General features: G+C 48.6%; 1 protein-coding gene across 4 annotated transcripts in view; it reads left to right on the forward strand.

The window, feature by feature from the left end:
* IGFBP2 (insulin like growth factor binding protein 2) overlaps positions 1-10167 on the forward strand; it is a 67375-nt gene extending 57208 nt beyond the window's left edge. For all 4 annotated transcript variants that reach the window (XM_090143753.1, XM_031590569.2, XM_090143752.1 and 1 more), the window contains exons 2-4: positions 4588-4811; positions 5874-6014; positions 8083-10167. In XM_090143753.1, the coding sequence (XP_089999879.1) occupies positions 4650-4811; positions 5874-6014; positions 8083-8250 (471 nt within the window). In that variant the 5' untranslated portion in view covers positions 4588-4649 and the 3' untranslated portion in view covers positions 8251-10167. The remainder of the gene's footprint in view (positions 1-4587; positions 4812-5873; positions 6015-8082) is intronic.
* The last annotated feature ends 1263 nt before the right edge of the window (positions 10168-11430 follow it).

Raw genomic sequence — 11430 nt, forward strand, 5'->3', positions numbered from 1 at the left:
AAGGAAATTGCAATGCCGATATAATCCCTGCTGGGAGGTGTTTCCTGAGGTATCTGAGCTCTGGGTCAACAACACCCACACCACAGCTATTAAAAAGGAACCTTTGCCCAGAGCTCTTCTTGAAATGCTTTGCAGAAGGATGAGGTAGAGATCACTAGGGCTGCAGTCGGGGTCTGCTCCTTTTCCCTCCTCCCTCTTGCAGAGGCAAGTTGATCGCTGGCCACGGCTATGGTACATATTCAAGGTCAGGTTTAAAGGCTCTGTCTGCTCTCAGGCTGCAAAAGACAAGAGCTGGACATCTGGGAATGGGAAGCAGAACTTGTTAAAGTAACTCTGTGTATCCCAGAAAGAACGCCTCCCTCTCCAGAATCATTAGTGGACCATAATGTGCTTTGGAGATGGAGAATGGTAGCTCTGGTGAGATGGGAGCTTGGGGCACATCCTGGGCACAGAGCTGAAGGGCTGTGGGCAGGGTGTTGAAGGTTACTTGGGTGAAACTTTCAGTGAGTTTGAGACCTCAGTCAGCACTTGAATGCTATATAAACACTCTGGATAGATAAACACGTGCATGCAAAACCGCTCAGCAAGCTGTTGTTGGAGGGAAGTAAATGTAGAGGGAGAGCAGCGCTGGCGAGGGCAATGCGGTCTTTGGCACGGCGCAAGCTCCCTGTGATGCCACGGTGCTTGCAGCTGGCTGAGTCCTGTCCTGTAGCCTACATATGCTTTGGGGCTCTCCAGAAGGATGGAGGTGTGTTTTTAATGTCAGACAGCTGCCTTTCTTTGCATGATGCTTTTCTCCTTGCAGCTCAGGGAGCAGCAGATCCTTTGTAAGCTTCTCTGTTTCTCTGCTGTGTTGGTGGAGGTGCCTAAAGGTCTCAAATCAGATTCTGAAAGCTTTCTGTACTTTCTGTACAGTACTGGAAATTGGTAGTGGTTCTGAAAATGTTGGCGAGACTGAGTGACTCGATACAGACGTTAGCTGATGGCCATTTGGATATGCTTCCTCCTCAGCCAAGTCCTCGCCCCATTGAAGCTAATGGGAATTTTCCTTGAAGAAAGCCATAATAAAATTGCATTTTCTTGCCATGGAGGAGGTGTTTCATGTGTTCAGGAGAACTTCAGCTATCTGCTTTGATTCTTGCCACACTTGTCACGCCCTGCACAAAGCGCTCTACCTTTTGATCCAAAATAGCACAGAAGATGTTTTCCACATGCCATAGGAAAATGGAAGAACTATAAAACATAATTGTTTTGGAGTTTGGCACTGCTCTGTTCACAGATATATTTAGTGTGAATTGAAATTGGTCAGCAAAAAGGCGTTTGCTGGGATGACAAATGGATTAAGATTGTGTATCTGACTCGATTGCATACCTGCCCATCCCATGCTGGTGGGGTTGGTAGGTAGTGGCTGAATTGATCTATAGTCATAAGCATGCATGCACATCTCTTTTCTCTTGCACAGCGTTATAAAGTATTATTTGGCTGTGAATGGCACTGTTTGGCTCTCTGTTCTTCCAATGTCAGTACTCAATATTTCTGCTCCTGCCATTGCTGCATGGTCCCTTTTAGCTCTTCAAAACGAGGCCCACCAAACCTGAGACTCCTCCATGAAGGAAAGGTGGGACTGATCTTCTCCATCCTGACTCCTTTCCTAGTTGCTGGAGTAGGGGGAAGCCATGATTGATGCTTGAATGAAGAGGACAGGAAAAACAGGTCCTTCTTGACTTTAAGCCATCTCTGGTAGCCCTGGGTCAGTCAGAACTCCTAAGGAGCAGCATGGGCTTTGAGAGATGGAAAAGCTGTGCTGGGGCTCTGGACTCAGCCCAAAGTGGATCAGCTCAGCAGCAGGGAGGAAATCTTGCAGTTGATAGCAGCTGGACCTCTTTAGCCTTCACTCTGGGTTTGTTCCTGTGGCGGGTGCCCGAGGAGCCAAGACCGACCTCTCCCGTCCCTGGGTGTGTTTGTGCACATGGGCTTGCACACTCTGCTCCCACCAGGGGTTTTCTTTGGGCTGATATTTGTTAGCATTGGAAAGTGAGAAAAATGAGTGAAAATATTATCAGAAGCAGGTTTTGTGAATGAATCAGCCGACAAGAGGCTTACCAGCTTGCCTTGATTTACTAGAGTGGTGCTTATTTGGGCAGATGTCTATGTATTTTAGTTGGAGGCAGGAAGGAGCAAGAATTGATTGGGAAGGTCACTGCATTCATCACACTGCTTCTCTGTCACTCTGCACTGCTGGTCTTCTGAATGGATCTGGGCACTACATGGCAACCAAAATGCAGCCTTGCTACGCTCGCTCTCCTTGTATTGTTGATAGTTTCATGATGTCACTGAGAAGACAACAAAAAAGTCAAAAGGCTAAAGCCCTCCTAAAGTGGCTCATTGGGATTCAGCTCCTGGCTAGCCTTGCCCATCTTCTGCATGCGACTTTTTCATTTGATCCTGTCTGAAGGGCAGCCTCGTGGCCTTCTCTCTTCTCACTGTGTGTTTCTAATTAACGGGGAGACTTGTGGATAAACAGAAGATTCCTGCTCAAAAGTATTCCTTGCCCAGCTCCTCGGATGATAGCCAAAGCAGCAATTGCCAGGCAGCAGCCCAGACACTGAGCTCGCCCATCTGGCTATCAAGCCTCATCCAAATTCTTGTCTGGAACCAGTATTGAGGAAAGTTACGCACTTTGCCAGATTGGTTTTGCCCCATGTTTGCTTTTCAGTTGCTACCTAAGCAGCTTAAAAACTTGCAAACAAAACTCATTTAGTATTTCTGGGAAGTGTGCTGATCCCAGTACAGGGAGATTTGGGGCCAAAATCAAGAGGAAGTTCAAAAGGATATTGGACAGATCCACAAAGGATGGGGTCCTTTGGTGGCTTTTAAATCCTGTCAGGCAGATGCAATTTCCAGCGCAGATGTGCTGTTGCTACTTGTCTCTAGCACAAGTTGGGAATAGTCCTTCTGAGGCACATCCCCAAACAGATGCTGATGGGAATGGGATGCTGGGATGTGTCTGATGCAGCTCTCTTGGGCTGCTCTGCTGTCAGTCTACAGGCAGCCACGTGTTTTCTGAGTAATTGTGGACAAAACTCTTCTTGCATTTTCCTCTCTGGGATCCTAGGGTAGTAACACTATGGTGCACTGTGGAGAAGAGCTCAGGAAGCTGTGACATAAATAAGACTTTTGTTATTATCGTTTTTTTTTTTACTCTGTATCAAGACGGTACAGTTATGTGCTGATAAAACATCACAATGCAGCTTCTAAGAGGAAGGTTGGATATTAGGAAAAACTTCTCTGAAAGAGTGGTTGGGCAATGGAATGGGCTGCCAGGAGGTGATGGGGTCACTGTTCCCCAGTATCCCTGGAGGTGGTTCAAAAAACGTGGAGATGTGGCACTGAGGGATGTGGGTTAGTGGGCAGTGTTAGTGGTACGTGGACAGTTGGAGTAGGTGATCTTAGAGGTCTTTCCAATCTTAATGAGTCTTCTATGCTTCTAGATGTTAAAATCAAGATGCTCTGCATGCTTAGACTTAGAGAAAGCAGGATGGACTTATAAATGAACTGCTATTACGTGAACTAGAGCATTGCGAGCCCTCTTTCGCTCATGGTTTAATGTGGTTTCTTATTATAAATATCTAGGGTGCTGGTTGTACTAGATGATCTTTGTGTGGTCTTTTCCAACCATTGTGATTCTACGATACAGCTGAAAATAAGAAATGCCAGTGCTATTCTGGACTGTGTTTGTTTGTGTTGTGAGCCTGAGTGCTCTGATTTCCCTTAGTATGCAAAGATGCTTTGCGTTTGTCACCTCTGTAGGACCAGAAGGATAAAACAGGGTGGAGGAGCTGAGGAGAGCCCAGTGTTATCCCAGCTTTTTTGCCAGCTGATTTTGAAGTGGCTGGATTAAATAGGGGTCTTGTGGCAGAGCTGGTATGCCACATAGGGTGGTTCCACAGTTAGAAGAAGTGGTCAAATCCAGCAGTAGATAGGCTGTGTGCTAGCAGCTGAATGAGTGAATAATGTACCACGTTTCAAATGATGTGAAAGATGATATGGCAAGGATGATTACTGAAATGGCAGGATCTCTGCGGGAAATTAGGGTGGCCATAAAAGAGAGGCGAGGTATTTTTGAAAGCGGTCCTGAGAATTTATTTTAGCACATTAATATTGAGTAAATATTCCTGGAGATACTCTAGGGGATGATAGATGGACTCAAGGTATTGTTACTAATCACTGTGGTTTTCAGTTTTGGAGCAGAATGCACTTGGCATCACTAACCCAACTGGACTTCTGATGGGAAAATTACATTCTTCGGGAAGTAATTTAGAAGGTCAAAGAAAAACCAGAAAGAACTTCTCCAGCAGCGATTTCCCCTGCTCTCTAAACTGTCTTTTAGTGCAGTAATAATAACTCCAGAATGAAAGAATCTATTCTCACCTTCCAGATGAAAGAGCTAATGCAATTTAAAATTTTTGCATGCAAAGATTTTATGGCTTGGTAACTGGCCATGCTTGAAAGCAATCCAGGATGGGATGAACACATGAGAGGCCTGGCTGAGCTTGACCCTTTCCTTGTCTCCTTTTTCTCCTACAGACAATGGTGATGACCGGTCTGAGAGCATCCTTGCTGAGAACCACGTGGACAGCACTGGGGGGATGTTGAGTGGAGCCAGCAGCAGGAAACTCATTAAAACAGGCATGAAGGAGCTGGCGGTGATGAGGGAGAAGGTGAACGAGCAGCAGCGGCAGATGGGCAAAGTGGGCAAGGCCCATCACAACCATGAGGATTCAAAGAAGTCGCGGATGCCGACAGGCAGGGTGAGAGGAGGAGGGGGGGAGGCAGAGCTCAAGGATATGCAGAATGCACAAGTGACATTTACAACAAACTGCCTTTAAAAGAGAAAAGAGGGGAGGGGAAAAGAAAAAAAAAAAAAAAAGAAAAGCAAACGTTTATTTTGGCCTGAAGCTGAGGTTGAACGCACCATCTGATGAACTTTGATGTGCTGGCGAGGAGGCGTTATTTTCATTGCAGCTTCAAATTCTGACAGCAGAGCTGGAGAAGGGGGGTCCTGCTGGCTCAGCACCAGCCCCCGCAGGCTGTGAGCACACTCCTTGCCTGCAACCCAGCTTTTGCACACCCTTTTTGCCCTAAGCAACTCCCCTGGGATGGCCTGTGGGATTTATGGTGTGGAACTCTGCCTGCTGGTGGATAGCCCCAGTGCACACAGGGTGAGCCTGAGGATAGGCTGTGGGGTTGTCAAGAAGCAGGACAGTACCCGATATGCTACCTGGCCTGCTGCCCTCCGGTCCTTGGCCATGGTTTCCCTCTAGTGGGCAGCTTGGTCAAGGCAACTAAATGTCATGGGGATGGAAAGCCACCTCCAAAAACTTTGTAATATTTCTCTATCAGCACGGGGTATTTATATCTGAGGAGCACAAGGACAGAGAGGAACTTTGAGAACCTCACCTCCAAGGAACAGGCAGAGCAGCTGTTTGTGGCCTCATCTCCCCTTCATGTGCTGTCCCAGATAAACCTTGCAACTGCAGTCCTTTAGGTCAAATTTAGCCTAACAGGCTGATGTCTGTGGGACAGATGTGGCTCCATGGCATGGTGCTGCCACCATTAGCTTAGAGAGTCCCCACAGTGTTGCCGCTTACCTAGGAGAAAAACAGCACATGCAGAAGGCAATGAGGTGCAGAGTTGTTCTGGCTAACACCAGGTGGAATTTTACTGGACTACCTTGGCTGGGTCCTAGGCTTTGGAGTTAGGTATTAGTTTGCTCTTTACCATGTGAAGATTTGAGGTTATGACATGGCAAATGGTCCCTTTACCAGGATGTACATTTGTTGTTTTTTATTTGTTTTCTTGGCTTTTTTCAGACCCCTTGTCAGCAGGAGCTGGATCAGGTCCTGGAGCGCATCTCTACCATGCGACTGCCGGATGAGCGAGGTCCCCTGGAGCACCTCTACTCCCTCCACATCCCCAACTGTGACAAGCATGGCTTGTACAATCTCAAGCAGGCAAGTAGGGATAGCTGGAGCCCTGGAGCCAGCTGCATTCCAGGCAGCATCACTATGCTCAGCACTGCACAGAAATTATATTCTACTCCTTGGATGGCAGGAAGCAGGTCCTAGGGTGTGGGGACTGCCTGTCCAGACCCAAAACATGGGGCTGTGGCATTTCTCATCAAGTTGTCATCACTAACACTAGTGAAGTTAGTGTCATCACTAACACTAACAGGATGAGAGCTGAGTTTTCACTTATCTTCAGTACCTCTGTAGTGTTGTATGCCTTTGTTCTACCACAAATTAAATGATTGTATCATAGTGGTTTCCTAACAAGGGTTACAGGCATTGCTGCACTGCTGTCTGCTCCTTTCTCTTGGCTTTTTCTAGATTGAATGTCTGCAGCTTTGCAGGAGGTATGCAGGAGGACAAGCTGGGGGGCAGTATGGGTGTGGGATGTGCACAGGGAGTGATGAGAGAGATGATTCTTCTGCTCAGGTTGGAAACAGGAGCATTCTGAAGCTTTTCTGGCATAGGCCTCTCCCAGGAGAGGCTTTTACCTTTGCTGACTGCTTCCTTTCCTCTCTGTTTCATTCACACACCTTCCCTGAACAGTTTTGCCCAGCAAAGGTTTGCAGCCGGACAAAATCAACCTTACCAAATGCAGGGCCTGGATCAGAGCTGGATGCATGATATCTGCAGTGAGAGGAATGGTCACGGGCTCGGGGGCATCAGCAGATGTTGCAGTAGAGTCTGCAGCTCTACAGACAGAAGCTCTCTTAAGCAGCAAAGCACCATCTGGGGGCTGGCTTGCATTGATAGTAGTACCTGGATGTGAGCACCTCTTATAGCTGTGCAAAATGATTCCTTGGAGAAGACCCAGACATCCTGCTGTTTTCATGGCTAAGCCTTTTTTTTTTTTTTTTTTTTTTTAAGAGCTATTTCCACCCCTTGGTTGGGAGCATTTTTTCAAAAAAGAAAAAGCCAGAAATGTTAGAAAAGAGCAGATTGCTCTGAGATAATCTTGCTTTGTCCTTTTTCTTCTCTGCACTATGCGGAAATTGCACGTTGGTCATAGCTGCAGAAAAAGGGCACAAAAATGCTATCTCTTCTGCCTGCCCTGGGTGAGGACAAACATGAGGCCATTCCCAGTTTTCAGTCCATCTGGGTTTCTAGAGCTGAGTGTCAGCTCCTTTTCCTTGGTTGGAAACCAGATGCCAATAAAAGCATTCCTGGCTGCTCCCACCTCCTGTGGGTCAGGACAAGGTGGAGGGTGCCTTAATGTGCTCTCATGCTGGGGAGCATTTTTTTTTTTTTTTTTAAACCTTTTTGCCTGCTTTTTTTTCCCCCCTGAACAAGGCTGCATTCTAATCTCAGTCCAGCTGCAGAAAATGGCTTGAATTCAGCTTTGCAGAATGCATGCAGAGTCTGTTGTAGGGGCTGGATCCTGCTGTGCCATGTTCAGGGGTGTATTCGTTTTGGGTGTGGGGGGATGAGCACCAGGTACAAGGTGCCTACAGCCTTGCATAGGCAAGGGGTGGATGATAGCCATTACAGCAAGAAACTTCTCTTTTACCAGAGCAGGCTTTGGAGTATAGAGACCATGTCCACACTTGCTGTGGTCACTGCTTCTGTGCTGGGATTGAGATCCTGTTCCCAAACATAGCTAAGTTGGTCCACGGGCCTTTGTTGTCATGTTTAGTTTGTTTAACTCAATTTGTAGGCAGAATGAAGCTGATGCAGCTGCTCTGTAAGCATATTTCATCCCTACTCACCCAGAGATTGTTGACTCTCTAGGTGCTTTCATCCACAGTTGAAAGAGAAATGTAATTTAGGGATGATTGTCCTCATGGTTCATTGAAATCAGCTCAGTGGTCCCATGCATAGAACCACTAATGTTGGAAAAGACCACTAAGATCATCTAGTCCAGCCATCCATGGTTTGAGGGAAGAAGCGGTGATGCTGCTACAGCACAGGCTCATCCAAGCCATCCGTGCTGAATCTCCAGAGAAACTATGGGGGTAAGGGTGGTCTTCTCCCTGTATCTCCTCAGCTGATGCCTGCTCTATCCCTTTCTCTGCAGTGCAAGATGTCAGTGAATGGGCAGCGTGGAGAGTGCTGGTGTGTGGACCCCATCCATGGAAGGGTGATCCAGGGTGCGCCCACCATCCGTGGGGACCCCGAGTGCCACCTCTTCTACACAGCCCATGAGCAGGAGGACCGGGGAGCACACGCCTTGCGGAGCCAGTAGATGGATGTAATCCTGCTTGCTGTGGCCCCGGTGCTGGATTTTTTACATGGGTTTCAGCATGTCTCTTTTAGGCTCTGGAAGAGACCGGGGTTGGGTCCTGTGTGCTGCCCTCCTGCTGCCCCAGTTCTTGGGGAGGGAAGAGATGACAGGAGGGGAAGGGTGGGGGGGAGGGAGGGGAGGTTGCAAGGAGAAGGGACTGCTTTCCTATAGTCTTTTGCCCAATGTCAGCCAGAGAACCAGTCTTTTTTGCTCCTCGCCCCGTGGCCCTGCCTCCCTACTGCTTTGTGGCATATTCCTGCAGGCAAAACACCTAACCATGGGTGGGAGGGGGAAAGAAAAAAAAAAAAAAGAAACAAACAACAAAGTTCCATTTCCCTTTTCCTCCCTCCCTTCCCCGAGACCAAAGACTGTAAATACTGCCTCTTGTGTCCTGCCTGTCCCCTGTGCATTGGCCCTGGCTGGGATGCGGTGTGGGAGGGAGGGAAGGAGGGAAGTCCCTGCTTTCTAGTTGGAGCGTGGCAGCATGATGGGGCTGCGTTCCTCAAGGGGGCATCGCCAGGGGATAAGGATGAGGCAGCCCCCTGAACCACTGCTGGTTGCAGTCAGCCCTGCTGCTCTGGGAGGATGGGGCCTTTGGGTGACTGTGGAGCTGAATGCTTGGTTTTCTGAGGGGTTTGGAGGGCTGCTGCCCGGTATTTCTTAGGATTGGCTTAAGCTGAGGGAGCTAAAGTGAACTTGCCGGGGCTGGGTGGAAGGATGCCTGTGTAGATGTAGGATAATAAGCCAGGGAGTGTCTCTCTTTCTTTCTTTCTAGATAGAAAAAACCCATCTAAAACCTGCACTCCCAGCAGCTGCTCTTGTCCCTCCATTTTCGCTTGGGACAGGAGTGAGCATCTGCTTTTCAGCGCACACTTTTTTTATTGTAAGTACAGTATATATCATGCTTTGTAAAGGCCCAGACACACACGCACCCCTCTGCCCACGTGCATGTTTGTATAGGTTAAATCCAAGCAATTGCAGGCGCTCTGAGATGTTTTGCACTGGACGTGCTGCTGTGAGGACCGATGTCTCTGCCATTACTTCACCTGTTGATTTCTTTCTGTACAGAACACACCGACGCTGAGAATAAATAACTTCCCTGTCGCCGAAGCAAGGAGACTTTTTCTTCCTTCCCCCCCATTTTTAATGTGGATTCCATTTGCAAAACAATTGCCAACATTCTTATCCTTACTACAGTAAGGGGAGAAATACGGAGTTTTTTGTGGGACCTTGGGTAGGGCTGGGATGGGCCCACAGAGGGGTTGAGGGGTGCTGCCAGCATGCTCTCCTTGGGGCTGTGGGACAAACACCACTCACCTAGGGACTTGGGGCTGGGGAAGGAAAAGCAAAAAGCCCAAAACTCTGCAGTAATGGGAATGCTGGGGTTTGTTGCTGTTCCCCCCCCCCCCCTTCCTGGCCCAAAGTTTCTCAAGCACAGAGAGCAGGGACAGTCTGTGCAGATTGAACTCCTCACGTCCTTGCAGGAGTTTGGAAGTGTCAGTGGAGGAGAAAAGGAAAATGCTTTGGGGCTGTGGTGGGAAAGTGATAGAGAGGTGTGTGTATGTGAGAGAGAGAGAGAGGGAGTGAGAATATATCAGAGAGAAAGAGAATGCACCTGAATGCAGAACTGAGTAACTGTAAAAATGATGCTACCTGTCTTCTGTTAACAGCACAGGTTGCTCAGCTTTTCCATGTAAACCATGCACGCTCTGGCTGTCAGCTGCAGTTTGTACTTTTTGTTTTGTTTAGGAACCAGGAAGTTTTCTTTTTGTGTTTTTCTTTTCTCTTTGGGATACGCTGAGCTGCGTAAAGTTGGAATAAATTAAATGGGATGCCAGAAAACTGTCATCTTCCCCCTCCCCAACCTTCTCTATTAAATAGAGCATGTTTTCTTGCCTGATGCATCACACACAAACTTGGGCTTTTGCCCTGGGGGTGTTGTAAATGCTGAGCCCAATGAGCAGTATTGGGAGTTTGGTTGTTACCCCTGCTGGTCCCAGTTGTGTGAGCTGAGAAGCTCTGGTGTCACCCCATCCCCTCTCTTCCTGCTCTGCGGGTGCTTCTGCAGTTCTGCACAATGCAGCCATGCCTTTGAGTCCTCTCAAGTCAGCATCTGCCCGACACATGTGCGGAGGCAGTTTTGCTGCCTGATGGCAGGCAGGCTTGGTGTAAAAACGTGGTTTTTGGGAGGTGGTTTCTGGGAGGGGGGCTGTAGGAGCACCCCATTCAACCTGGGAGCTCTGTGAGAGCTTTGCAAGGGCACAGAGCCCCTCTGCCCAGCACTGGCACCCCTGGGACTTCAGCAGATATTTGGGTGAAGGTCAGCTCCTCCCAGACTCTCAGCCTTCAGGATTTTGGGTGCTTTTCAAGTTGGTGCTTGCAGCTGGTCATGCTTTTGTCAGCCAGCAGATGGACCTGTTCTCCAGGGATCATCCTGTCCTTGCTGGTTTTATCTCTGCTGCCTGTGCAGAGTTCTTGGACTGCAGGAGTAAAATCTCTATGGCCAAAAGGAGCTTGGGACGCCATGGCAAAGCAAAGAGTAATGATAATAATTGCAAGCCATGCTTAAAAGCTGAAATTGCAGTGCTGAAGGAAGAGGTTCAGCATGGTTGGGGCTAACCAGGACTGTGGCATGGAATGCTCTGTGGGTGGGCCTGATGAGTAGGGGGTGATGGTGACGAGGAACTGGTAGCATAGCCCTGACTGAACTGTGTGGAAAGCCACCTTTCAGTTCTGGCATGGCTGACAGTTCAGCAGCAGTGCTTTCCTGCCTGTCAGCACAAGTGCCCTGGTGTTGGCTGATTTCCACACCTTGGGCTGTGTATCACTGAGGGGCAGTGGGATACAGGCCCCACAGTGCGCTCTGGCCCCAGGGTGAGGAGCCCATTGCAGATCAGGCAGTTGGGTCTGGTGGTGCAGATAGGGTGGGGGATTTATGTTAGCACAGCCCAGCCACCTGTATGGGGATAAAGGGGACATTTTTTGTCTCCTGTTCTGCTCTGGGCGCGTGGAATGATGTTGGCAACTGAGGCAGATGGTGGGATGGGGGCATGGGACAAAGGGGTGTGTGGGAAGATGAAAGGTTGTTTGAGCAGAGGGGGAGGACATGGGTGGTGGGAAGGGGCACTGAGGGCTGTCATG

Source organism: Phasianus colchicus, chromosome 7 (assembly GCF_987193195.1).
Source record: "Phasianus colchicus chromosome 7, bPhaCol1.hap1.1, whole genome shotgun sequence".
NCBI lineage: Eukaryota > Metazoa > Chordata > Aves > Galliformes > Phasianidae > Phasianus > Phasianus colchicus.